The sequence below is a fragment of the Malaclemys terrapin genome, chromosome 11 (genome assembly GCF_027887155.1).
Source record: "Malaclemys terrapin pileata isolate rMalTer1 chromosome 11, rMalTer1.hap1, whole genome shotgun sequence".
In the NCBI taxonomy this organism is placed as follows: domain Eukaryota; kingdom Metazoa; phylum Chordata; order Testudines; family Emydidae; genus Malaclemys; species Malaclemys terrapin.
The window spans coordinates 79,287,077-79,312,830 of NC_071515.1; the positions used below are offsets into that span (position 1 = coordinate 79,287,077).

General features: G+C 57.0%; 1 protein-coding gene across 3 annotated transcripts in view; it reads left to right on the top strand.

The window, feature by feature from the left end:
• The window catches only part of SPEG (striated muscle enriched protein kinase), a 130,521-nt gene that overhangs the window by 25,870 nt on the left and 78,897 nt on the right, over positions 1 to 25,754 (top strand). The window contains exons 1-4 of one of the 3 annotated variants that reach the window (XM_054043336.1): positions 11,245 to 11,391; positions 11,753 to 11,842; positions 13,242 to 13,425; positions 15,556 to 17,036. In XM_054043336.1, coding sequence (XP_053899311.1) covers positions 13,271 to 13,425; positions 15,556 to 17,036 — 1,636 coding nt within the window. In that variant the 5' untranslated portion in view covers positions 11,245 to 11,391; positions 11,753 to 11,842; positions 13,242 to 13,270. Of the gene's footprint in view, positions 1 to 11,244; positions 11,392 to 11,752; positions 11,843 to 13,241; positions 13,612 to 15,555; positions 17,037 to 25,754 lie in introns of those variants that run through there. The other 2 variants (XM_054043334.1, XM_054043335.1) reach the window with 2 other exon arrangements.

Consider the following 25,754-nt stretch of genomic DNA (forward strand, 5'->3'; position numbering starts at 1 on the left):
GTGGGTGTGACTCACTCTTTCCCCAGGTACCTTCTCCCAGTTTGTAGCTTTCTGTAAAAACTCTAGTGCGCTGGGGGCAGCGGCTGGTGCTGGGAGACCTCGGGGCATTGGCTGAGTCAGGGGCCTGGATACTGACGCCTGGATGTTGAGACATGGCCTCCGTGTGGGTGACACTCTTCTTTGTGTCTGTCCCTGCTGCCTGTCTGTCTCTCCCTGTTTGGCACAGGGGCTGGAACGGCAGAAGGCAGGGGAGTGGGAACCTGCCTGCCCGGATCTGGGCCGCATGGAGCCAGAGCTGCTGGGGAGACAGGAAAGGGGCCTTCGAACGTGCAGGGAGTCCCGGGGCCGGGGCTTTGGTCTGTAGGCCATTACAGAGGTGGCGGAAGCTGGGGGTCTGTGAGGCAGGTGCCAGGGGCTCCATTGTCCCGTTCCTTCCCTGGGTGCCCAGGACACTCCTGCCAGTCCTGGAGTGGTGTGGGGCAGAGGACGAAAGTTACCGCGTTGCAGACTGTGAAATGCCGTGGCCTGGAGCGCAGGGCGTTGTCTCCTGTCCTCCGCCGCCTTGGCCGGAGCCTAGAGCTCCCCCTCGGCCTTGCCACGGACCTCACAGGCATCGCAGAGTGCGCCCCAGGGTCAGGCCCGAGGGCTCTGCTCCCCTGAGTGGCTTTGCTTCCTGCATAACATGCCCTGATGCACACACAGGCACCCCCTGTGCACCTGGGACCTGCAACACGCACACCCGTTACCGCGCGTACCTGGGTGCATGCACACCCCTTCGCCGCATGTACCGGTAACACCCGCCACGCACACACCTGGGACCTGCAACACGCACACCCGTTACCGCGCCTATCTGGGTGCATGCACACCCCTTCGCCACATGCACCGGTAACACCCCCCCATGCACACACCTGGGCACCTGTAACACCCCCTACGCACACACCTGGGCACCTGCAACACACACACCGGTTACCGCGCGTACCTGGGCACCATGTGCATTTACACCCCTTCGCCGCATGCACTGTAACACCCTTCCCCATGCACACACCTGGGCACCTGCAACACACCCATCACTGCCCGCATGTGGTAGGGTGACCATATGTCCCATTTAGGCCGGGACAGTCCCCTTTTTAAGCCCTGGCCTGAATGTCCTGATCTTTTTGGCAAAATTAAATATTGTATGAGTTGGGAAGAGCAAATGGAACAAATGCCCAGTTTTGCCAAAAAAGTGGGGTGTGCCCCTGTGACGTTATTATGAACTGGGACCGTATAGATCATTGTTGCAACCAAGGTCCTGTAGTGGCACCAAATCTTGTACAAAGGTTGTCGAGTTAGGTGTCTACGACAAGGTTCTGGTTTGCTGGTTACGATGATGCTATCTGGGTGCATGGATCATTTTTGGATTTAAAGTTATGAGTATTGGCTCTAGACTGTCTGTATTTCAAACTTGTGCTGTGCTTCTGGGAGACACCCCAGACAATTTGGCGTCAGCTCTGCCTAGCCTGCTGGATGGCCCATTCAGGACCAACAGCAACACAACTGACCCATTGAGAGAAGGCAAATACACCTTGTAACTCAGCAAGGCAGGGACAGGCCTATGGACAGAACTGTAAGGTTTCTCCAGGCCATGTGCTGGGTAGCTTGTCCTTGGGACAAAGGAAGCACAGGTCACTTGTGAAAAGGACTATAAAAGGCAGCTGCATCTCCTCCATTTTGTCTTCAATCCTGCTTCTGACCTCTTACAGTAGCGAAGTGGCCTCTGGCAGGACCCAACTGAGAGTATCAATTCAGGACAAATCGCTCAGAGCAGGGCAGTCACAGCCCAAGGTTGGGGTCCTTTGCACCAAACCAGCCAGACAGAGAGGACTTCGGTCTCACCCCACTGGCTAACCACAAGTCACACAAGCAATTCCCTCAGACACTCCAGTTTCCCAGTATCACCACCAGTGCCACTCGTTATTGGGACAAATGGTTATGAAAATCAATACCCCAGTAAAAGAAAAAGGTTCTCCTGATCCCAAAGGACCAAGCCCCAGACCCAGGTCGATATACAAATCAGATCTTACCCACAAATCATGCTGTTGCCAATCCTTTAGAATCTAAAATCTAAAGGTTTATTCATAAAAGGAAAAAGATAGAGATGAGAGTTAGAACTGGTTAAATGGAATCAATTACATACAGTAATGGCAAAGTTCTTGGTTCAGGCTTGTAGCAGTGATAGAATAAACTGCAGGTTCAAATCACGTCTCTGGAACATCCCCAGCTGGGATGGATCATTCAGTCCTTTGCTCAGAGCTTCAGTTTGTAGCAAAGTCCCTCCAGAGGAAAGACGCAGGATTGAAGACAAGATGGAGAAGATGCAGCTGCCTTTTACAGTCCTTTTGCCATGTGGTCTCTGCTTCCTTTGTCCCAAACACAAGCTGCCCAGCACATGGCATGAAAAAACCTTACAGTTCTGTCCATAGGCCTGTCCCTGCCTTGCTGAGTCACAGGGTGTATCTCCCTTCTCTCAATGGGACCCAGTTCGTGTCAGTAACGTCACGCCTGCTCACAGGAATTCCTTTGCTGGCTAGGTGTGTTCACCAACTGCAGCCCCTCTGTGCTATGAACATCTACACAGACGCTCTCCTGCCTGCTTGCTTGTGAATCTACCACCACCAGCAACCTAGAGCCTGGACTCTGTTTTAAAGAGATACCAAACCAATTCCAAGTACCTACGGGTGAGCGTTTGCCTGCTCTCCCCTGCATCCTTGTGAGTTCAGCCACAAGGCTGTTCTGCTCTGTACCTGAGTTACAGACGTCTCACTCCAACAATCAGCATGGACACAGTCCTGTCCCAGCACCACTGTCTTCCCCACAAGCTGGCCAAGCACAGCCATTTGGGTATAGGGCTGTTCAACTTTCTTAAGAGCTTTTACTCCATCTGAGACCTTCTCAAAGCTCCCCACACTGGATCTTTCGAAAGGAAAGTCAGTGGATCCATTCACAACAGAACATTTCTGGCTGTTAGGAACTGAAACTTCCTTGATTAAATTACTCTCACACCCTTCTGTTGCAGCAGACTACCCTGAAAATTCTTCTCTTCAGGAATCTTTCTAAGCACCAATTCCCCTTTACCGTGCTCCACAGAAGTATCGCTCTGCTGAGCACTACCAACTCCTGAGTTTCACTTACACCCAGAATCACCTCTGGCCCATCAGGCGGATTCCTACACAATCCCCTTTCCGGTAAACTGCTCGATTCCATAGGCAAAGGGTCAGAAGCCTTCTCCTTCCCTTTGCCACACACAAGCTCAGGAATCTTTTCCTTCTTGCTACAAGTTTCCACACCATCAGTGGGTAACACAATCAAATCACCTTCATGCTCTCCTTGTGCCCTGGCTAGGGTATCACCCTGATCAGACAGAGTTACTACACCCTTTTCCAGCCACACGCTAGCAACAGGCAAAGCAGCAGTACCCGAATCGTTTGGTCTGTGGGATTTCACTAGGACACTAACTGGATGCAATCTAGTTACAGTGCCATTCTCCCCAGCAGACACAGACTTAGGACCATTCCCCTCCTGGGCTTTAGTTGAATCCAGAACCAACTCTGAGACAACTGCACTATTCTCAACCATCGCCGGCTGAAAGGCACCTTCTGTCTGCTCCACAGACAAAGAAGAGCTGGAGACACCTTTTCTACCAGACACACAACTTGGGATCTCACTTCCCTTGTCCCAGCACACAGGGCTGTTCACAGACAACTGCTTAAAGAACAGGAGTACTTGTGGCACCTTAGAGACTAACACATTTATTAGAGCATAAGCTTTCGTGGACTACAGCCCACTTCTTCGGATGCATACCGGCTGCTACTCGGACAACTGCTTGGAGACCGAGGTAGCTTCCTCCATAGGCAAGTCAATACCCCTGACAGACACAGGCACATTTCCTTCACTGTCACTATTCTCCACACAGGTAACAGGTAAGGGATGAGGGGTGTGATGAAGTGGGACTGTTCTTAATGTTTCCTCTGAATACTGCGTGGGTGCCTCAGTTTCCCCTATGCATTTCTTAAGTCTCTAGGTGGTGGGGAAAGGCCAGTGTGCATAAATCCCTGACACTCTGTCTCCCTGGCAACTAATGGCCAGGGCCCCTTCCCCCTCTACCCCCCCCCCCCGGAAGGAAATAGCTAAAGGTGAACAAAGAGATCAGGTGACCTCCTGGCCCAGGAAAGAGACAAAGCCGGGAGAAGGAGGGGCTGGAGGGAGTTTCAGAGTTGGAGCTACCTGGGGACTAGGAGTGAGGGCAGACGTGGGTGTCTGGCTCTCTGAACCCCATAATGGACCCGGCCGAGGGGTCCCGTTCGCCGCTGTACCTACAAGCTCTGTGTTAGACCGTGTTCCTGTCATCTAATAAACCTCTGTGTTACTGGTTGGCTGAGAGTCACGTCTGACTGCGAAGTGGGGGTGCAGGACCCTTTGGCTTCCCCAGGACCCTGCCTGGGCGGACTCGCTGTGGGAAGTGCACGGAGGGGCATATGCTGAATGCTCCCAGGAGAGACCCAGGAGGTGAAGCCGTGTGAGCTTCTTGCCCTGAAGTATCAGAGGGGTAGCCGTGTTAGTCTGAATCTGTAAAAAGCAACAGAGGGTCCTGTGGCGCCTTTAAGACTAACAGAAGTATGGGGAGCATAAGCTTTTGTGGGTAAGAACCTCACTTCTTCAGATGCAAGTAATGGAAATCTCCAGAGGCAGGTATAAATCAGTATGGAGATAACGAGGTTAGTTCAATCAGGGAGGGTGAGGTGCTCTGCTGGCAGTTGAGGTGTGAACACCAAGGGAGGAGAAACTGTTTCTGTAGTTGGAAAGCCATTCACAGTCTTTGTTTAATCCTGATCTGATGGTGTCAAATTTGCAAATGAACTGGAGCTCAGCAGTTTCTCTTTGGAGTCTGGTCCGGAAGTTTTTTTGCTGTAAGATGGCTACCTTTACATCGGCTATTGTGTGGCCAGGGAGGTTGAAGTGTTCTCCTACAGGTTTTTGTATATTGCCTCGTCTCAAAGGTGCCACAGGACCCTCTCTTGCCCTGAAGACAGTCTGCTCCAAGGGAGAGGAGGCTCCCCAAAGTCCTGACTGGCTTTGTGGGGAGCAGTTCCAGAGCATCGCCCGGGGACTCTGTGACATAGGGACACATCTTCCACTCTCCCTGCCTTCCCAAACTGCTGACTCGACCAAGCCATCAGCTCACAAGGCTGCCTAGGCTCCTCCAAACTTTCCCTGCCTTCCTCTCCCTTGTCCCCGCACCCAGGGCTGGTTACAGACAAATACCAAGAGAGTGGGGCAGCTTCCGTACCAGGTAAAGTGTGTTCTCCACATTACACTGAGCTACTTCCAGCAAATCACAGTCACCTTTTCCAGGTTCACTTTTACGAGCTGTACAGCCACCAATCCATCACCCATCCACAATCTGCCCTTTCCCCCCTCCGTCAGGGCTTCCACCTGACCATCCACTTTACTCTGCTCCTGAGAAACATTCTCCTGCCCAATGAGATCTTTCTGTGCTTGGTCTAGTTCCAGATTCACTTCTGAGACATCAGCCAGACATTCAGAAACTCCATTCACAGCCACACTGCTTTCCTGCACAGACACACAGCTCCTGCCCACCCGGCTAGAGTCCCCCTCCCCCTGGCCATAGCACAATGGTTAAAGACAGACAACTGCCCAGAGTTACCCAGTATCCCAACATTGCTAGGAACCGCACTCCAAGGGGATACCGTCTCTGCTGTTCCCTTGCTTTTTTGACTTGGAGCTGAACTCTGGCAGTTTCTTGTTGCATCTGGCGAACGCTCCTCAGCCACTCCGGACGCCCCTACGAGCCCTTTCCTCTCTCTCAGCAGCGTCTCAGGCGGGGTCCTGGGGCAGCCAGAGGGTCCTGCACCCCCACTTCGCAGTCAGACGTGACTCTTGGCCAGCCAGTAACACAGAGGTTTATTAGATGACAGGAACACTGTCTAAAACAGAGCTTGTAGGTCCAGTGAACGGGACCCCTCTGCTGGGTCCATTCTGGGGCCCAGCGAGCCCGACACCCCCGTCTGCCCTCACTCCTTGTCCCCAGCCAGCTCCAAACTGAAACCCCCTCCAGCCCGTCCTCCTCTGGCCTTTGTCTCTTTCCCGGGCCAGGAGGTCACCTGATCTCTGTGTTCACCTTTAGCTATTTCCTTTGGGGGGTGGGGAGGGCCAGGAGACATTAAGAACAGTCCCAGTTCGTCACAGGGCCCCAGAGGGAGTGAACAGACCAGGGAATCCTCAAGTGATCCATCCCCTGTTGCCCACTCCCAGCTCCTGGCAAACAAGTGGCGACACCAGGTGGCTCGGGCCAGCCCCACACAGTGTCCTGTTCTCACTTTGGAAAATATGGTCACCCTAGCACGGGACGTCTGTAACACCCCGCACCTGTAATACACCTGTCCCTGCCCGCACGGGGCACCTGTAACACCCCCCACCTGTAATACACCTGTCCCTGCCCGCACGGGGCACCTGTAACACCCCCCCCATGCACACACCTGAGCACCTGTAACACCCCCCCACCCATGCACACACCTGGGCACCTGTAACACACACGTCCCTGCCCGCACGGGGCACCTGTAACACACACACACACACAGGCTGTTGTCACATTCAGGAATAGCACCACTAGTCCAAACAGCCCCCTGCAGCCCCGGGCCTGTTTCCCAGTCCCGGGCCCGTCCTTGCAGCTGGACTGGCATTACCCAGCTTCCCCCCCCGGCCTGCTCACTCTGCCTGCTGGCGCGTCGCAGGGAGCCGTGCAGAGCAGCGTTGGTTAGGAAAGCAGGTGCTGCCGCCCCGGAAGCTGCTGGCCGTCCTGCCCCTGCTCTGTGGCTGTTTGCGCAACTGGATGGGCCAGGAATGGCCCGGTCTGCACTCAGCTCACGGCGCGTCTCTGTTCTGCGGCCCCCGGTCAATGCCGGCACGTCAGGGCCCGTCCTCGGCCGCAGCGGGTGAACCCTGGCGGGCAGCCTGGGGGACACAGAGCCCCTGGCACCTCTGTAATTGTCTGCACATCAAAGACCTGGGTTATGGGCCCCCTGACGACTTCCAGCGTCTCACCCCCAGCTCAGCCCTGGGAGCAGGTGCACGGGGCAGGGCAGGGAGCGTCAGAGACCTGGGCTGAATCTCAGAACCAGCTGGGGATATGAGCTGGGCCGGGGAGCTGAGTCTGGTTGGGAATCGGTCCTGGGAGAAGGCTGGGGACCCCCTCACCGGGACTGTCACTGCCCTGGCCCCACGTGCTTTTCCAGTTCGAACTTTCTGGGCCCACGTGCGGGGCCCTCCCTGTGTGTGGCACGAGTGCCCTGCACGGCTGTGCCCATGTCCCGCTGTGCTCTCGAGCCCTGGGGCCCGGCCGGCCTGGGCGCTGGGGCTGCCGTGATGGGCTCCGAGGGGTGTCCTGGGCCCCTCTCCACCGCCGGAGGCATGAGCTGCTCCCAGGAGCTTTGCAGAGGGAACTGTGTGATGAACTGGGACTGTTCTTACTGTGGTGTGTGAATGCTGACAGGGGAGGGTGGCTAGGATAGTCTGCATTGGAGGATGGGAGTCTGCCCGAAGGCGAATACCTGAGCGTGTAACATGAGAACCCAGGGAGGGGTCGCTGAAGGCAGAGTGCTGGAAGCAGGCTGGAGAGATGGCTGGGAGGCAGAGATGGCTCTGACCCCCCAAAGGGGGGTGGGCTGGGATGCCCTGGGACCCCAAGCTGGACCTAACTGAGGGGGGCCCTGTTGTCTGTGCCTGCAAGACCTGTCTTGGACTGTATTCCTGTCATCCAAATAAACCTTCTGCTTTACTGGCTGGCTGAGAGTCATGGTGAATCGCAGGAAGCTGGGGGTGCAGGGCCCTGAGTCCCCCAATACTCCGTGACAAACTGCCCCGGACCCCCCCGTCTCATTGGGGGGCCCCCGTTTCCTCTGCCGTGGGGCTGGGCGCTGGCTGTCGCCAGGGCGGTAACGCTCTTCTCTTTTCCTTTGCAGAAACCCAGCCACTCGCGGCGCTTCGGGCGCTTCACGCATGGTGCGTTGTTCCTGGGACCCCTCCCCTGGGACCTCCGGCCCCCTCCCCTGCTCTGCTGCCACCCAGGGCGCTCGCACTGGGTCTGCCGCTCCTGTGTGGAGTGACTAAGGAGCCAGGGAAGATGCTGGTGCTGGTGGCCCTGCCCCCCTCAGACCCCACGTCTCTTCCCTGGCCTGCAGGTCCCGAGTGAGGCTGCACCGGGGGGTGGGGGTGGGTCTGGCAAACGTCAGCGCTGCCTCCGAGTGCTCCGGGCTGCTGCTGAGCCATGGGGCACTCGCCTGGCCCCACCAGCCAGGGCAAGGGGGTGAGACTGGAATTGCCCCGGCTGGAGCTTTGGGCTGGGGGGGGCAGGGCATGTGGGCGACAGCCAGGGGGGAGCGGTTCCCTGGTGGTGGGGAGCGAAGCCGGTGTGGGGCAGGCTGGGGCTGTGACGGGGGCAGGTGTGCAATGTGTCGAGGGGTTCTGTGAGTGTGCACACACTCGTGTGAGGAGCCGGGGTGGGGATGGGCATGCCGTGTGTCGGAAGGGTCTGTGAGTGTGCACACACTCGTGCGAGGAGCCGGGGTGGGGATGGGCGTGCCGTGTGTCGAGGGGGTCTGTGAGTGTGCACACACTCGTGTGAGGAGCCGGGGTGGGGATGGGCGTGCCGTGTGTCGGAAGGGTCTGTGAGTGTGCACACACTCGTGCGAGGAGCTGGGGTGGGGATGGGCGTGCCGTGTGTCGAGGGGGTCTGTGAGTGTGCACACACTCGTGCGAGGAGCCGGGGTGGGGATGGGCGTGCCGTGTGTCGAGGGGGTCTGTGAGTGTGCACACACTCGTGTGAGGAGTCGGGGTGGGGATGGGCGTGCCATGTGTCAGGAGGGTCTGTGAGTGGGGGGGGGGCTGTATGGGGAGCTGGGGGGCTGTATACTGTGGTGTGTATCTGCGTGCGGGGGGGTGTATAGGGTACCAGGGGGCTGTATTCTGTGCTGTGTGTAGGGGGGTTGTATGGGGAGCTGGGGGGCTGTACTCTGTGCTGTGTGTGTATATGGGGGGGGGGCTGTCGTGGGGCAGAAAGGAGACCTGTGGGGGGAGGGGAGGCATGTATAGGGTGCCGGGGGAGGGCTGGCGGGGGGGGAGGAGAGCTGGAAGTGTGCACATGCTTGTGAGAGGAGCCGGGGCGGGGCTGGGTGTCCGTGTGTCATAGAGTCCTAGAACTGGAAGGGACGTCGAGAGGTCGGGTAGTCCAGTCCCCTGCCCTCATGGCAGGACTATTATCTCAACCATTCCTGACAGGTGTGTGTCTAACCTGCTCTTAACAATCTCCAATGATGGAGATTCTACAACCTCCCCAGGCAATTTATTCCAGTGTTTACCCCTGACAGGTAGGAACTTTTTCCTAATGTCCAACATAAACCTCCCTTGCTGCAAGTTAAGCCCATTGCTTCTTGTCCTGTCCTCAGAGGTTAAGAACAATTTTTCTCCCTCCTCCTTGTAACAACCTTTTATGTACTTGAAAACTGTTATCATGTCCCCGCTCAGTCTTCTCGTCTCCAGACTAAACACACCCAATTTTTTCAATCTTCCCTCATAGCTCATGTTTCCTAGACCTTTCATCATTTGTGTTGCTCTTCTCTGGACTTTCTCCACTTTGTCCACGTCTCTCCTGAAATGTGGCGCCCAGAACTGGACACAATACTCTGTTGAGGCCTAACCAGAGCGGAGTAGAGCAGAAGAATTACTTCTTGTGTCTTGCTTACAACACTGATACAGCCCAGAATTATGTTCGCATTTTTTTGTAGCTGTGTTACACTGTTGACTCATATTTAGCTTGTGGTCGACTCTGACCCCCAGATCCCTTTCCGCCGTACTCCTTCCTAGGCAGTCATTGCCCATTTTGTATGTGTGCAACTGATTGTTCCTTCCTAAGTGGAGTACTTTGCATTTGTCCTTATTGAATTTCATCCTATTGACTTCAGACCATTTCTCCAGTTTGTCCAGATCATTTTGAATTTGAATCCTATCCTCCAAAGCACTTGCAACCCCTCCCAGCTTGGTATCGTCCGCAAACTTCATAAGTGTCCTCTCTGTGCCATTAGCTAAATCATTGATGAAGATATTGATCAGAACCGGACCCGAACTGATCCCTGCGGGACCCCACTGGTTATGCCCGTCCAGCCTGACTGTGAACCACTGATAACGACTCTCTGGGAACGGGTTTTCCAACCAGTTTTGCACCCACCGTATAGTAGCTCCATCTACGTTGCATTTCCCTAGTTTGTTTGTAGAGACAGTATCAAAAGCCTTACTAAAGTCAAGGAATACCACATCTCCTGCTTCCCCCCTCCCCATCCACAAGGCTGGTTACCCTGCGAAAGGAAGCTCTCAGGTTGGCTTGACATGATTTGTTCTGACAAATCCAGGCTGACTGTTACTTATCACCTCATTAGCTTCTAGAGGTTTGCAAATTGATTGCTTAATGATTTGCTCCATTATCTTTCCGGGTACAAAAGTTAAGCTGACTGTTGGGGGCAGGGGGCGGGTGTCTGTGCACACATTTGTGAGAGGAGCCGGGGCAGGGCTGTGTGTGCCATGTGTCAGGGGGTGTGTACATGCTTGTGAGAGGAGCCAGGGCGGGGCTGGGTGTGCTGTGTGTTGGGGGGGGGGGGTCTGTGAGTGTCTACACACACGTGAGAGGAGCTGGGGCGGGGCTGGGCGTGCCGTGTTTGGGGGGTGTCTGTGAGTGTGTACACGCTCACTAGAGGAGCCAGGGTGGGGCTGGGCATGTCGGGGGGGTCTGTGAGTGTGCACACGCTCGTGAGAGGAGCCGGGGCGGGCCTGGGCGTGTCGGGGGGGGGTCTGTGAGTGTGTACACGCTCACTAGAGGAGCCAGGGTGGGGCTGGGCGTGTCAGGGGGTCTGTGAGTGTGTACATGCTCGTGAGAGGAGCCGGGGCGGGGCTGGGCGTGTCAGGGGGTCTGTGAGTGTGTACACGCTCGTGAGAGGAGCCGGGGCGGGGCTGGATGTGTCAGGGGGTCTGTGAGTGTGCACACGCTCGTGAGAGGAGCCGGGGCGGGGCTGGGCGTGTCGGGGGGGGGTCTGTGAGTGTGCAGACACTCACTAGAGAAGCCAGGGTGGGGCTGGGCGTGCTGTGTTTCAGGGGGTGCAGGGTCTGTGACCCGCCCCCCCAGCCCTCGCTTCCCGTGGGACCCGCCCCCTCGGCTGAGTGCCCCACTGCCCCGCCAGGCTGCCCGTGGCTCGGCAGGCTGGGCCGATAACCGGCGCTGATGTCTCTCTCTCTCTTGCTGCCCCGATGGAAGCGAAGTTTTCCGCTCCTGCAGAAAGCAAAGCTACGGTAGGACACCGCTCGGCCTCACCCGCCCCCGGGCCCCCGCCCCCCCACGCTGCTCCCCCTCCTCCAGGCCACGCTGCTCCCTCCCCCGTTGCACGGCTGGCTCGCCTCTCTCCCTGCGCTTGGCTCCCCCCCCGCTGCTGCTCTCGGCTCCCCCCAGCTCAGGCCCCCCCACTGGGGACACTGGGGCTGACGGGCTCTGTCTGCTTCTGCCCACCCGTCCCAGGTGGGGCCTTGGCACTCGCCTCTCCTGCCTCCCAGCACCGACCTGCATTAGGTGGGTTGGGGGTTCCCGGCCTGGGAGGCCTGAGTGGCACTGCCTGCCCAGCCTGCGTCCTCACCGCCCGCTTCTGTCCGGCTCCAGACTCGGAGACAGGCGAGGACGACGCCAGCGACCCCCAGGGGACGCAGCGCAGTGAGCTCCAGGACGAGACGCCTTTCAGCTCCCCCACAGGTGAGTGGGAGCCGGCCGGGGGGCTCCAGGTAGCTCTGCAGGGGCTGTGAGTGGGGTGGGGGCTGTGGCCAGTCCTGGCTCCAGAAGGGTGTGGGGGGGTAACGATGCTGGTTCTGGCGGGACCCAACTGAGAGTGTCAATTCAGGACAAATTGCTCAGAGCAGGGTAGTTACAGCCCCAGGCTGGGGTACTTTGCACACCCAGGCACCAAACCAGCCCAACAGAGAGGACTTCGGTCTCACCCCACTGGCTAACCACAAGTCACACAAGCAATCTCCTTAGACACTCCAGTTTCCCAGTATTACCACCAGTGCCACTCGTTATGGGGACAAATGGTTATGAAAACCAATACCCCAGTAAAAGAAAAAAGTTTCTCTCAATCCCAAAGGACCAAGCCCCAGACCCAGGTCAATATACAAATCAGATCTTTCCCACAAATCACGCTGTTGCCAATCCTTTAGCATCTAAAATCTAAAGGTTTATTCATAAAAGGAAAAAGATAGAGATGAGAGTTAGAATTGGTTCAATGGAATCAATTCCATACAGTAATGGCAAAGGTCTTGGTTCAGGCTTGTAGCAGCAGGGCTGCCCAGAGGATTCAGGGGGCCTGGGGTCTTCGGTGGCAGGGGGCCCCCCGCCACTGAATTGCAGCTGAAGACCCGGAGCGGAAGAAGCTCCAGGGGCCCGGGCCCCACGAGAGTTTTCCGGGGCTCCCAGAGCAAGTGAAGGACCCTGCTCCAGGGGCCCCGAAAAACTCTCATGGGGGCCCCTGTGGGGCCCGGGGCAAATTGCCCCACTTGCCCCCCCCCCGCTCTGGGCAGCCCTGTGTAGCAGTGATGGAATAAACTGCAGGTTCAAATCGAGTCTCTGGAACATCCCCAGCTGGGATGGGTCCTTCAGACCTTTGTTCAGAGCTTCAGTTTGTAGCAAAGTCCCTCCAGAGGTAAGAAGCAGGACTGAAGACAAAATGGAGGAGATGCAGCTGCCTTTTGCAGTCCTTTTGCCATGTGGCCTGTGCTTCCTTTGTCCCAAACACAAGCTGCCCAGCACATGGCATGAAAAAACCTTACAGTTCTGTCCATAGGCCTGTCCCTGCCTTGCTGAGTCACAGGGTGTATTTGCCGTCTCTCAATGGGTCAGTTGTGTCGCTGATGGTCCTTAATGTAGGTCCTTAGACACCTTATTTGACCCCCTTCATATCAGATTTGGTGCCACTATGGGACCTTAGTTGCAACAATGATCTATACCGTCCCAGTTTATATTAATAACGCCACAGGGGGTGTCCTGGCCAGTCCTGGCTCCAGTCGGGGCGGGGGCCTGGCCAGTGGCAGCGGACAGGGGCTCTGGCCGGACCCCTCCAGGCGCTGCCTGCCAGTTCACCCCTCTCTCCTCTGCGCAGGGGAGTCGAACACGCTGGTGGACACCTCCATGACCACATCGGCGCTGGGCCTGTTGCAGGCGGAGGAGCGCTCCAGCTGGTCGGGCAGCCAGCAGACCGTGGTGGAGAAGGAGACGGAGCCCGGCCTCCCAGTGAGGGGGCCCTACCTGCGCCCCGGTGGCTGGCAGCCGCAGGGGACCCCAAGGCAAGCACATGCGCAGGCCCCCCGCGGCGCCGAGGTCAGGCACCTGGGGGTGGAGCCGCTGCTACGGGCGTCGCGTGCTATTCTGGTGGGCACAAGCTGGGGGTCGGAGGATAGCCTCTCGGTGGCCAGCGACCCCTACGGCAGCGCCTTCAGTCTGTACAGAGGACGGGCGCTCTCAATCCACGTGTAAGTAGCTGGGGGAGGCTGCGGAGGGGGCATCGTGTTGGGGCCATCTCCTCCCGACCCCCGCAGCCATCTTAGCCCTCAGCCTGGGGTCTTTCTTTGCCTCCTTTATCCCTGTGGGAGGACCGGGGCCTCTGAGCACGGCAGGCCCTGCCCGGGGGCTGGGGGGAGGGTTGGGGGCCGGGCTATGCACCGGGCAGCGGGAGCTAGGGTGGAGCTGCTCTGGGGTGGAGCCCGGCTAAAGAGCCCTCGTTCCTGGGCCATGGGTGGCAGGGCCCGGCAGGCAGTGTCACGCTCCCTGCCCCCTCCCCACTCCCTGTGCCCAGCTCTGCTGACTCCAGCATGGGGACAAAGCCACTGCCCTCCTAGCACCGCAGCCCCCCTCTGCGAGCTGCTCTCCAGTCCCCCCAGCCCCACGGCCGCCCTGCTCCCCGGCCGACTCCCGCTGTCCCAGACAGCCTCTTGGCCTGTTAAACCCAGGGTTGTGTGTTCACTCCTTCAGGGGGCCATTTAGGGATTTGGGGCAAAAATCTGTCTGGGATTGGTCCTACTTTGAGCAGGGGGTTGGACTAGATACCTCCTGAGGTCCCTTCCAACCCTGATGTTCTATGTATGGACCCCGGCTGGGATCCACGGGCAGGGCCCTCCTGGGGACACTCCTTCCAGCCCCGCTGCGGCCCCTGCCGGGCTGCTGGGACCTGCCTGGCCCGGGGGTGGGGGAGTGGGGGGGGCATCTGCCCACCTGGCTGCTGTGCTCAGGGGCCCATCCCACCCGCTCCTGCCACCTCCATCTCGCTGTCTTGTGTTCGAGGCTCCCCCAGGTTGTCATCTTCATCGCTCCACTTCCCACCCCCGCGGACCCCAGCCTGCCTCGACCCCTGCCCGCGGGCACAGCCGGGTCATCCCCACACGTCCAAGGGGCTCGGGGGTCCGTGGGCATCCCGCTGAGACCTTGTGTGTCTGTGTGTGCCCACGTGTGTGTGAGCGTGCCTGGGTGTGCCCACATGTGTGTGCATATGTGTGTGTGAGCGTGCCCACATGTGCATGTATGTGTGTGGGTGCGCGTGCCCGTGCGTGCGTGTGGCTGAGTGTGACCCAGAGCTGGGGAGATTTGCCTGAGTGCTGCGGCAGCGGGGGGGTGAATCCCCCTCCCCCCGTTGCTGGTCCTGCCCAGGGCCCAGCCGTTGAGCCGAGTGACCCGACTGCTGTAGTTCGCCCGAGTCTGCTCCCCAGTCGTGGGCGCCGCAGCCCCCCAGCAGGGCTCCAGCTCTAGCTACCCCCAGCTGCCTTGGCCATGCCAGGCCCCGGGGGCTGCCGCCCAGTGAGCCCCAGGAGGTCCTAGTCTCACTGCCACCCACATGCGTACCAGCCCGGCCGTGACGCTTCCAGCCGGTCGGGCTCCCCCAGAGCCCAGGCTGTGCTCGCTCCGGAGCCAGGGAGAGTGCAGGCCCAGGTGCCCCCGGACCACGCCAGGCATGGTAAGACCACAGCACCCCTGCCTTGCTGGGCACCGCCCAGATGGTATCGCAGTGGGACAGCTTGTCCCCTTGGTGCCAGCCTCCGTCCCGGGCGCCAGATCCCAGATGGGCTTTAGACGGGGAGGCCAGGACTGCGGCCCAGAGACGGAGATGCCCCATTGGCTCCTCCAGCCCCTCTCCCAGGGCAGGGCAGGGCTGGCTGTCCCAGGCCGGTTCTGGTTCCCTCGGGGAGTGGGAGAATGGGGGACATTCCCAGACAGATCTCCCCCACCCCCCGTCTTTCTGAAGTTTATCCAGCCTCGCTCTAGCTCCTGTGCCACGCCGATAGCCCACTCCCCAGGGTCGCCTGCGTTCACACCCCCTCCTCGCCCTGGGCAGACCAGCTCTGCTGCCCTCGGGGGGCAGGGCTGCATGCCAGGCTGTAAGCGAGGCTGGCTCTGACACCCCCCTCTTTCCCTTCTGCCTGCAGCAGCATCCCCCAGGGCGGGTACAGGAGAGACGACCACTTGGAGCTCTCTCCGAAGCCTGGTGCAGACTCCCCAAAGCCTCCAGCCCAGCCCCTGGCCTCCAAGCCACCTGTTCTCTGCCTGCCGTCTCCCAGGGTGGGCCAGTGCCCGGCCCAGCCGGCCAGCCGAGGTCCTGGTGTCCCCTCCCCCACGCCCCTGACGCCCCGCAAGACGGCCCTGATGCCGGCGGAGTACCAGGATACGGTCCCTGAGGAGTACGAGGCGAAGGTCCGGAAGCCCAAGTCTCTGGGGTACTCACAGGCCAGCACGCTGGAGTCCCGGCCCCAGACCCCGCTGAGCGAGACCTCCAGCCGGGTGTCCGTGCTGCGGCCCTCGCCCAAGCTGGCGCGCTCCGGCTCCAAGATCTTCGAGAAGCTGAAGTACTTCGAGGAGCGCCGGAGGAGCCTGGAGCAGAGTGACAGCCCCCTCCCGGTCCACGCCTGGCTGCCCCTGCGCAAGACGCGCTCCTTCGACCAGCCCGACCTGGGCCAGCGCCCGCTCACGCCGGACGGCTCCCGGGAGGAGCTGCGGGCCGGGGTGCGGTCGGAGATGGGTGGCCCAACGTGCCGGCGTCAGGCCTTCCGCCACAAGGCCGCCTCGTTCGATGAGCGGGGCCACTTCGCCAGCCGGGTCGGCGACATCGAGCACAGGTTCTCCGAGGAGCTGAGCCGCATCAAGAAGACCGTCTCCAAGCAGCAGCTGATGAGGTCGCAGGAGCTGGCAAAGGCCCCCTCACCCCGGGGCCCCAGCCAGCTCTCTGCCCCCCGGATGCTGGAGACACAAGCCACCCCGGCCCCGAAAGACCAGGGGCTCAAGGCCCCGCCGCCTGTGGAGAACGCGTACGGCATCCAGCAGCTAGCCCTGGCCAGCGTGGGGCTGGGGGGGCCCGGAGACGGGGCGGAGCGGGCAGCCACGCGGAAGCCACTGCTTCGGAGCTGCGCCCTGACGAGCCAGCCGCGGGAGGAGGCCAGAGCCAGGAGGAGTGGGGAGCCGGAAGGTGCTGAGGGCAAGAGGAAGGTGGAGCAGTGCCCCTTATCGCAGGCCACTCCGCTGGGGCGGGGGGACCTGTCGGAGGCCAGGCCCCCCGAAGGAGTCGCATGCCTGGATGGGGGCCCGATGGTCGGGGCGAGAGCTAGCCGCGATGGCAGGGCCCCCGGGGCTGGGAGCGAAGCCCTGACCACCAGGCCAGCAGGCCAGCACGGGCCGCATAGGAGGCGGGACGCGGGCCAGGAGGTGCGGTTCTTACCCTGGGCCAAGCCCGCGCCGGAGCTCGGAGCCGGCCTGGAGGGGGCCAGGGCAGGGCCGCGTGGCACAGGCAGGGATGCCGAGCAAAGGCAGCTGAAGGTCACAGAGAAGAAGGAAGGTGCCCGGCTGGCTCAGGAAGGGAGAAGCACCCGGAGCAAGGGGAAAGGCCGCCGGCCCCGGCCCACCTCGCCAGAGCTAGGTAGGGGCAGCCGCTGTCCTCCCCGCGGGCGGGTGGGGGCCGCCAGTACCCACACACAGGGCCCAGCCAGCCCCCCTCCGTCCCGTACAGCCAGGAGCCCCCCAAAGAGCCGAGCGCTTTGGGGTCAGAGCTGGGGGCAGGAGACCTGTGTTCAGTTCCCACCGACTCCTTGGGCAAGTCCCTCAGGCAGAGGGGCTGACTGCTTGGGCTGCCCCATGGGCCCTGCCAGGGCCGGGGCGGGCGGGGGGTCAGGGGGTTCCCCGTCTGTGCCAGCCGGAGAGGCCAACAACAGTATCAGACACCCCAGCCTGAGCCTTCCCCCCAGGCCTGTGCCCAGAGCGCCCTGCCGTGCCCCTCCCTAGCAGGGTGGGGCGGGCACCAATGCACCCTGCTGCCCGTGCCGGGGAGCGTTACCAATGGGGGGGGGGCACGTACGTTCAGGCTGGGTCTGGGCAGCACCCGGAACGAGGGGCCCTGGCCCCGGAGTGGGGGTTGGGGGCTCCCCTCCTGAGCTCGGCCAGTGTAGACAGTGTGTTTGGGGCTGGGCACACCGTGCTCTGCCCTGCCCCGCCCCAATGGCAGGACTCCGGGGGCTTTGGGAACGTTATTTACCGTTGTGCTCTGAGCAGGCGGAGCAGAGGAGGGCTGGGGGCTCGGCTCACTGGGGTGGGTGCGGGCATCCGGAGGAGGGACTGGACAGCCCCAGGGAACAGGGGAGGGGGACGTGAGCTGCAATGCCAGGAGCGTCAGCAGGGGCATGCGTGGGGCGGGGGTTCAGAGCCAGGGCGGGAATCAGGCAGGGATCAGGGGTGCGGGGCCCGGCGGGATGGCATGGGTGCGGTGCCGGGGAGGGGCTGGCTCCCCGGGGCATGGACAGGAGGGGATCTCTGGGTCCGGAGTCTCTGGCTAAGGGCCCTCCCCAGAAGGGAGTCACGGGACGGGCATGGGGAGCCCTGTGGGTCACTGCGAAGACTGAGACTCACCAGGGCTAGGACCCCCGAAGCCCGGCCTGTCAGGGCCCATGCCCTGACTTCCCCGAGCAGGTGTCGGTCCCTTGCTCTGCCCTGCCTGGGCTCCATGGCACCCAGAACCCAGCTCTCTCCTGCCCCTTTGACAGCCCAACATGCTCCTCTGCTCCATGGCAACGCCCCGCTCCCTGCTGGGGGGGTGGGAGGACGCAGAAGCCCCTTGTCCCCCTTCCATCCCAGCACATCAGCCATGCCCAGCTGCCAGCCACGGGCCCACCTGCAGGCTGAGCTCCCGTCTCGAGCCCTTGGCAGCGTGGCTAGTTCCTGGCTTGGCGGGTCTCCTTCGCTCTGCCCGGTGCCCGGCACTGAAAGGCCAGACAACTCTGAATGGGGACTGAGTCCAGGCAGCAATGAAAACCACCTCCCCAAGGGCCAGTGGGCACCTGGTGTGCCCAGAGCTGCCTCCTGCGGCCTTCCCCGCGTTGGTTCGGGGCCCTGCATGCTGGGCACACGGCTCACCCCACCCCCCAGGGCTGGCACCGCGGCACAAGGCCCTCCCTGGCCAGCACATGAGCTGAGCACGCCCACTGGGCTTTGCACGACTGTGACAATGCGGTTCTGGCGGAACCCAACTGAGAGCGCCAACTCAGGACAAATTGCTCAAATAGGGCAGTTACAGCCCAAGGCTGGGGTTTTTTCCACCTCTAAGGCAAACCAAACCAGCCAGACTAGGAGGACTTCGGTCTCACCCCACTGGCTAACCGCAAGTCTCACAAACAATCTCCTTAGACACTCCAGTTTCCCAGTATCACCACCAGTGCCACTCGTTATGGGGACAAATGGTTATGAAAACCAATACCCCAGTAAAAGAAAAAAGGTTCTCCTGATCCCAAAGGACCAAGCCCCAGACCCAGGTCAATATACAAATCAGATCTTACCCACAAATCACGCTGTTGCCAATCCTTTAGAATCTAAAATCTAAAGGTTTATTCATAAAAGGAAAAAGATAGAGATGAGAGTTAGAATTGGTTAAATGGAATCAATAACATACAGTAATGGCAAAGTTCTTGGTTCAGGCTTGCAGCAGCGATGGAATAAACTGCAGGTTCAAATCAAGTCTCTGGAATACATCCCCCGCTGGCATGGGTCCTCAGTCCTTTGTTCAAAGCTTCAGCTTGTAGCAAAGTTCCTCCAGAGGTATGAAGCAGGATTGAAGACAAGATGGAGATCAGGCATCCGCCTTATATAGTCTTTTCCAGGTGTAAGAACACCTCTTTGTTCTTACTGTGGAAAATTACAGCAAAATGGAGTCTGGAGTCACATGGGCCAGTCCCTGCATACTTTGCTGAGTTACAAGGCGTATCTGCCTTCTCTCAATGGGTCCATTGTATAGCTGATGGTCCTTAATGGGCCATCAAGCAGGCTAGGCAGAGCGAACACCAGTTTGTCTGGGATGTCACCCAGCAGCATAGCATAAGTTTGAAATACAGACAGTCTAGAGCCAATATTCATAACTTCAAACTACCAAATTAATACACACATATAGACAGCATAATTATAACCAGTAAACCATAACCTTGTCCTAGACACCCCATTTGACCCCCTTTATACAAGATTTGGTGCCACTACAGGACCTTGGTTGCAACAATGATCTATACGGTCCCAGATTATATCAATAACGTCACACCCCCAACGCAAAATTGATGCAGGAAGGGATGACACAATCATCACTGACTGCATCCCAAGAGCTCCCCATCCTTGAGTTTATCTCACTATGGCTAGTATCGGGGTAGGCACTATGGCTTAGCTGGCTAAAGAACAACCGAAATGGTTTATCAAAATTGTGTTCAACAACATGATTGAACCTCTTTACAAACTCAAGGTAAAACTTAGTTAGAACAATAGTGGATTGGATCTGCTCTTGCAGCATGGTTCCTGTATGTCTCATGTGACCTTGCCAAGAGCTAAAGAAAACAGCTACTTTATCCATACAAGCTCGGGCAAATGTTTGGAACCCAATTAACATCAAATAAATGCAGATATTAATGATGTTCATAGTACAGGAATCTTGGCATTTAGCCGTGAAAGCAATATGGTAGTGTGCCTTAGTTTCCCTTCTCATACAGTACATTAGGTCTGGAATGTCTTTTCTCCTGTGAAAAGTTCCAATACTGTTTACAGGCATCAACTGTGAAACATTAGTATAGCAAGGCCTTTTAACATAAAGTGTGTTCTCATGTATTCCTTTTAACATGTTCAAGGGATTTTCCAACAGATTAGGAACATTGTTCATTCTTACAGATCTTGGTAATAGCAACACATCAGTTACAAAATTACCATTAGCATTAACAACAAATCCATTGCAAGTGTCCATCCACAATCATGGTTGTCATGCCACACCTTTGGCTCAATACCATTGGAGTTTGGGCATTTTAGGGTTAACCTGTGGCTTCCCTTTGCAAAATTCAGTGTTCTCTTTCCTCCTTGTCCAGAAGGATCAAACCCTGATTTTTCTTGCTTACCAGAATTCACTGGCTGATGGGGTGGGCTCTCTGTGCTAACAGCTATTAGCAAGTCCTTCCCCTCCCAGCCAGACAAGTAATTTGCATTACCACAGACAGAAGCCAGTCCACCAGTTTTCATATCCTTAACTGTTATCATTTCCAAGAGATACCACACAAATCCAAAGAGTCTGAGGGTGAGAGTTTGCTTGCTCTCCCCTGCATCCTCAACCATTTAGCCATAAAACTGTTCTGCTTTGAAACACCAGTAACCAAATCTGTCCTCAGACCCTGAAGCACAGACTGCTCACTCACAGAATTAGCATGGAGACATTCCTGTTCCAACACCATTGTCTTCCCAACAAGCTGGCCACACACAGCCACTTGGTTATAGGGTTGCTTAACTTTCTTAACAGCTCTTACTCCATCTGAGACCTTTTCAAAGCTACCCACACTGGATCTTTCGAAAGGAAAGTCAGTGGATCCATTCACAACAGAAAATTTCTGGCTGTTAGGAACTGAAACTTCCTTGATTAAATCACTCTCATATCCTTCAGTTGCAGGGAACTGCTTGAACAGATGACCATGAGGATTTCTTTCCCCAGGAACTTTTCTAAGCAGCAAATCACCCCTCACAGAAATTTTGCCCTTACCCTCTTCACCTAGGGCCTGCTCTAAAGGAACACTTTCCTGAGAAACGACACAGACTTTTTCTGGGTCTTACTTACATCCAGGATCACCTTTGGCCCATCAGGCAGATTTCTACACAATCCCCTTTCAGGCAAACCCATAGACTTCCTAGATAAAAGGTTAGAAACCTTTCCCTTCCCTTTGCCACACACAAGTTTAGGAATCCTTTCCTTCTTGCTACAAGTTTCCACACCATCAGTAGATAACACAACCAAATCACCTTCATGCTCTCCTTGTGCCCTGGCTAGGGTATTACCCGGATTAGACAGAGTTGCTACACCCTTTACCAACCACACACTAGCAATAGGCAAAATATAAGCACCCGAATTGTCTGGTCTCCGGGATTTGGCTAAGACACTAACTGGATGCAACTTAGTTACAGTGCCATCCTCCCCAGCAGACACAGACTTAGGACCATTCCCTTCCTGGGCTTTAGTTGAATTCAGAACCAATTCTGAGACAACTGCACTATTCTCAACCATCCCAGGCTGAAAGGCACCTTCTGTCTGCTCCACAGACAAAGAAGAGCTGGAGACACCTTTTTTACCAGACACATAGCTCGGGATTTCATTTCCCTTGTCCCAGCACACAGGGCCGTTCACAGACAACTGCTTGGAGACTGAGGTAGCTTCCTCCATAGGCAAGTCAATACCCCTGACAGATACAGGCACATTTCCTTCGCTGTCACTGTTCTCCACACAGGAAACAGGTAAGGTCTAGGGACATTCATCTTCCACTATCCCTGCCTTCCCAAACTGCTGACTAGACAAAGCCATCAGCTCACAAGGCTGCCTTGACTTCTCCAAACTTTTCCTGCCTTCCTCTCCTTTGTCCCAGCACACAGGGCTGATTACAGACAAAGACTGGGAGAGTGGGGCAGCTTCCTTACTGGGCACCTTGCCACTCCCAACAGATAAACTGCTCTTCTTACTACACTGAGCCACTGCCAGCAAATCACAGTTACCCTTTTCAGGTTCACTTTTGCAAGCTGTAGTAGCCACCAATGCATCACCCATCCAAAATCCACCCTTTCCTTCCTCAGTTAGGGCTTCCACCTGACCATCCACTTTAATCTGCTCCAGAGAAACATTTTCCTGCCCAATAAGATTTGGCTGCTCTTGATTTAACTCCAGATTCACTTCTGAGACACTAGACCGACATTCAGAAACTTCATTTACAGACAAATAGCTCTTCTCAGACAAACCTTTGGAGCAACCTTCCCCAGGCAAATCATTGCCCACAATAGACACAGGTTTAAGATCATTCCTGTCCTGTGACTGACTACCTGGACTGAACAAAGCTTTAACATTTTCCCCAATCAAAAGATCCTTGGCAATAACTTCCTTACCCCAGCTATAACTTCATGCTTAGCACCATTCCATTCAAGGTGGATTCTGGCTAAAGGCACACGGACAGTAAACTCATAGAGGACTACAACATTCACACTCTGATTTGGTAAATAATCTTCCTCTTTGACAAGATCTGCTTTAACCAGAGTGATGTTAGAAGCCATCATTTGCCCTAAACAGCTTTTACCATTGACTTTTACATTCTCTGTGAATTTTCCATTACCACTCCCATACAGAGCATTGGCACAAGTTATGGAGCCACTCTTTACTGAACACACAGTAAAAGCATTTACATAAAAGGTGGCAGTATTGGGGTACATTTGGTTACACCCAGACAACTGCTCAGAGTTATACAACATACCAACATTGTTATAAACTGGACTTTCAAGAGGATACAATTTCTGCTTTTCTTCCCTTGCTTTTTTGACTGGGAGCTGAAATCTTTGCACTTTTGCCTCAGCTTCTAGTTCCTGCAATCGAATTTCTGCCAGTCTTTGTTCATGCTCAAGTTGCAGTTTACTTGCTGCCTTTTGCTTTTCAATTGCTTCTGCCTTCTGATCACTGGCCATTAACAGATCTCTCAGTTCTTGATTTGTAGCTTTCTTTCTAAAGCTTATCCCCTTTTCTGAACACAAATCTTTCAGGGCTTTTTTGTCAAGGCCTCATATGCTCTTTGCTCACCCATTGCAACTGTTCTTTAACCAACCAAACTCTCAATCCCAAAATTCAAATTTGGATAATGTGGGGTTCTGACCCAAAGCTTAATTGACCTGGTTCTGTGGATCCAAGCACGACTACGCCACTGTGACAATGCGGTTCTGGCGGAACCCAACTGAGAGTGCCAACTCAGGACAAATTGCTCAAATAGGGCAGTTACAGCCCAAGGCTGGGGTTTTTTCCACCTCTAAGGCAAACCAAACCAGCCAGACTAAGAGGACTTCGGTCTCACCCCACTGGCTAACCGCAAGTCTCACAAACAATCTCCTTAGACACTCCAGTTTCCCAGTATTACCACCAGTGCCACACGTTATGGGGACAAATGGTTATGAAAACCAATACCCCAGTAAAAGAAAAAAGGTTCTCCTGATCCCAAAGGACCAAGCCCCAGACCCAGGTCAATATACAAATCAGATCTTACCCACAAATCACGCTGTTGCCAATCCTTTAGAATCTAAAATCTAAAGGTTTATTCATAAAAGGAAAAAGATAGAGATGAAAGTTAGAGTTGGTTAAATGGAATCAATTACATACAGTAATGGCAAAGTTCTTGGTTCAGGCTTGCAGCAGCGATGGAATAAACTGCAGGTTCAAATCAAGTCTCTGGAATACATCCCCCGCTGGGATGGGTCCTCAGTCCTTTGTTCAAAGCTTCAGCTTGTAGCAAAGTTCCTCCAGAGGTATGAAGCAGGATTGAAGACAAGATGGAGATGAGGCATCAGCCTTATATAGTCTTTTCCAGGTGTAAGAACACCTCTTTGTCCTTATTGTGGAAAATTACAGCAAAATGGAGTCTGGAGTCACATGGGCCAGTCCCTGCATACTTTGCTGAATTACAAGGCGTTTCTGCCTTCTCTCAATGGGTCCATTGTATAGCTGATGGTCCTTAATGGGCCATCAAGCAGGCTAGGCAGAGCTAACACCAGTTTGTCTGGGATGTCACCCAGAAGCATAGCATAAGTTTGAAATACAGACAGTATAGAGCCAATATTCATAACTTCAACTACAAAACTGATACACACATATAGACAGCATAATCCTAACCAGTAAACCATAACCTTGTCTTAGACACCCCATTTGACCCCCTTTATACAAGATTTGCGTGCCACTACAGGACCTTGGTTGCAACAATGATCTATATGGTCCCAGATTATATCAATAACGTCACAACGACCCTGAAGCCTTCCTGGCCGGGCACAGTATTTTGCAGCCCTGAGCCCAGGCCAACCCCTGGACTCCTGGCTAGAGAGGGCACAGTTTGCTCCAGCACCTCCCCAGTTGCACACTGAACCCCCAGGAGGCCCTGCTAGGGGAGTGTGGGGCAGATCCCTTGGGAACCCCCCTGCCCTGCACGGGGGCCGGGAGTGGAGAAGCCGACGCAGCTCCCAGCGGGTGCGGAAGGGGGCCAGTCCCTGAGGCCGCCTCGCCCATGAGTGCCCAGACGCCCGCTCCATCACCTCCCCAGCTCCCTTTTCTCTTCTGAGCTCCCCCCTCTGCCAGTGCCGGGCGCTGCCAGGAGCTCGGGAACGCTGCCCTTCGCGCCCGCTCGTTGGGACGGGCGGAGAAAGGCCCGCGTGCCAGGCGGGGAACGTAACTGCGCCGAGGCCCTGGCTCTGGGCGGTGCCCTGCTCTAAGCCGCGGAATAGCCCCAGGCCCTGCCCGCAGGCTGGGGGGCTGGAGGTGCTGGGGCAGTGCAGGGCTGCATTGCTCTGCAGCAAAGGGAGCCGGCCAGCGAGCCGTGGGGGTTCCCGGGGGAGCTTGTCCGACGCACGTGGGCCCAGACCCGGGGGAATGACCCCTCTACCCGCCCCCCCAGGCACACCCAGCCACCCCAGCTGGGATTCACTGCGCTGCAGTGAGCAGCCCCCGTCACCAGGGGGCGCTCTCCCTGCTGCCTCTCTCTATGGCCCTTTCCTGCTGCAGGGACCCTGCTGCGGCTGCTCTTCGTGCCCTGCTCTATGGCTCCCTCAGGCCATTCTCCCTTGCATGGGGCGCCCTCTTGGGGCTGGCTCAGGAACTGCCTGCCCATAAACCTGCCTGCTGCTAGCGGGGGGTTAGTGGGGGCACCCAGAGGGGGGCGTCTCCCTGGCAGCGGGAAGCCTTGTGGGTGTGGCGGGGGCGCCTGGTGCCATCCCCTCCTCTCCTGCAGGCAGGACCTGCTAGCAAGCTAGTCCGTGTGCCCGACGCCCCCCCATGTGCTCCCCCAGAGCAGGGGTCCCCTAGCCCTAGCCCGTGTGCCCAATACACCCCCATGTGCCCCTCTGGAGCAGGGGTCCCCTAGCCCCAACCCATGTGCCCGATGTGCCCCCATGTGTCCCCCCAGAACAGGGGTCCCCTAGCCCCAACCCATGTGTCTCCCCTAGCCCCAGCCCGTGTGCCCAATACACCCCCATGTGCCCCCCTGGAGCAGGGGTCCCCAAGACCGAGCCAGGGCGCCCGGCTCCTTGGCTGGAGCAGCTCATGCCCAGCTGTGCAGGTCCCTGGTTCAGTCCC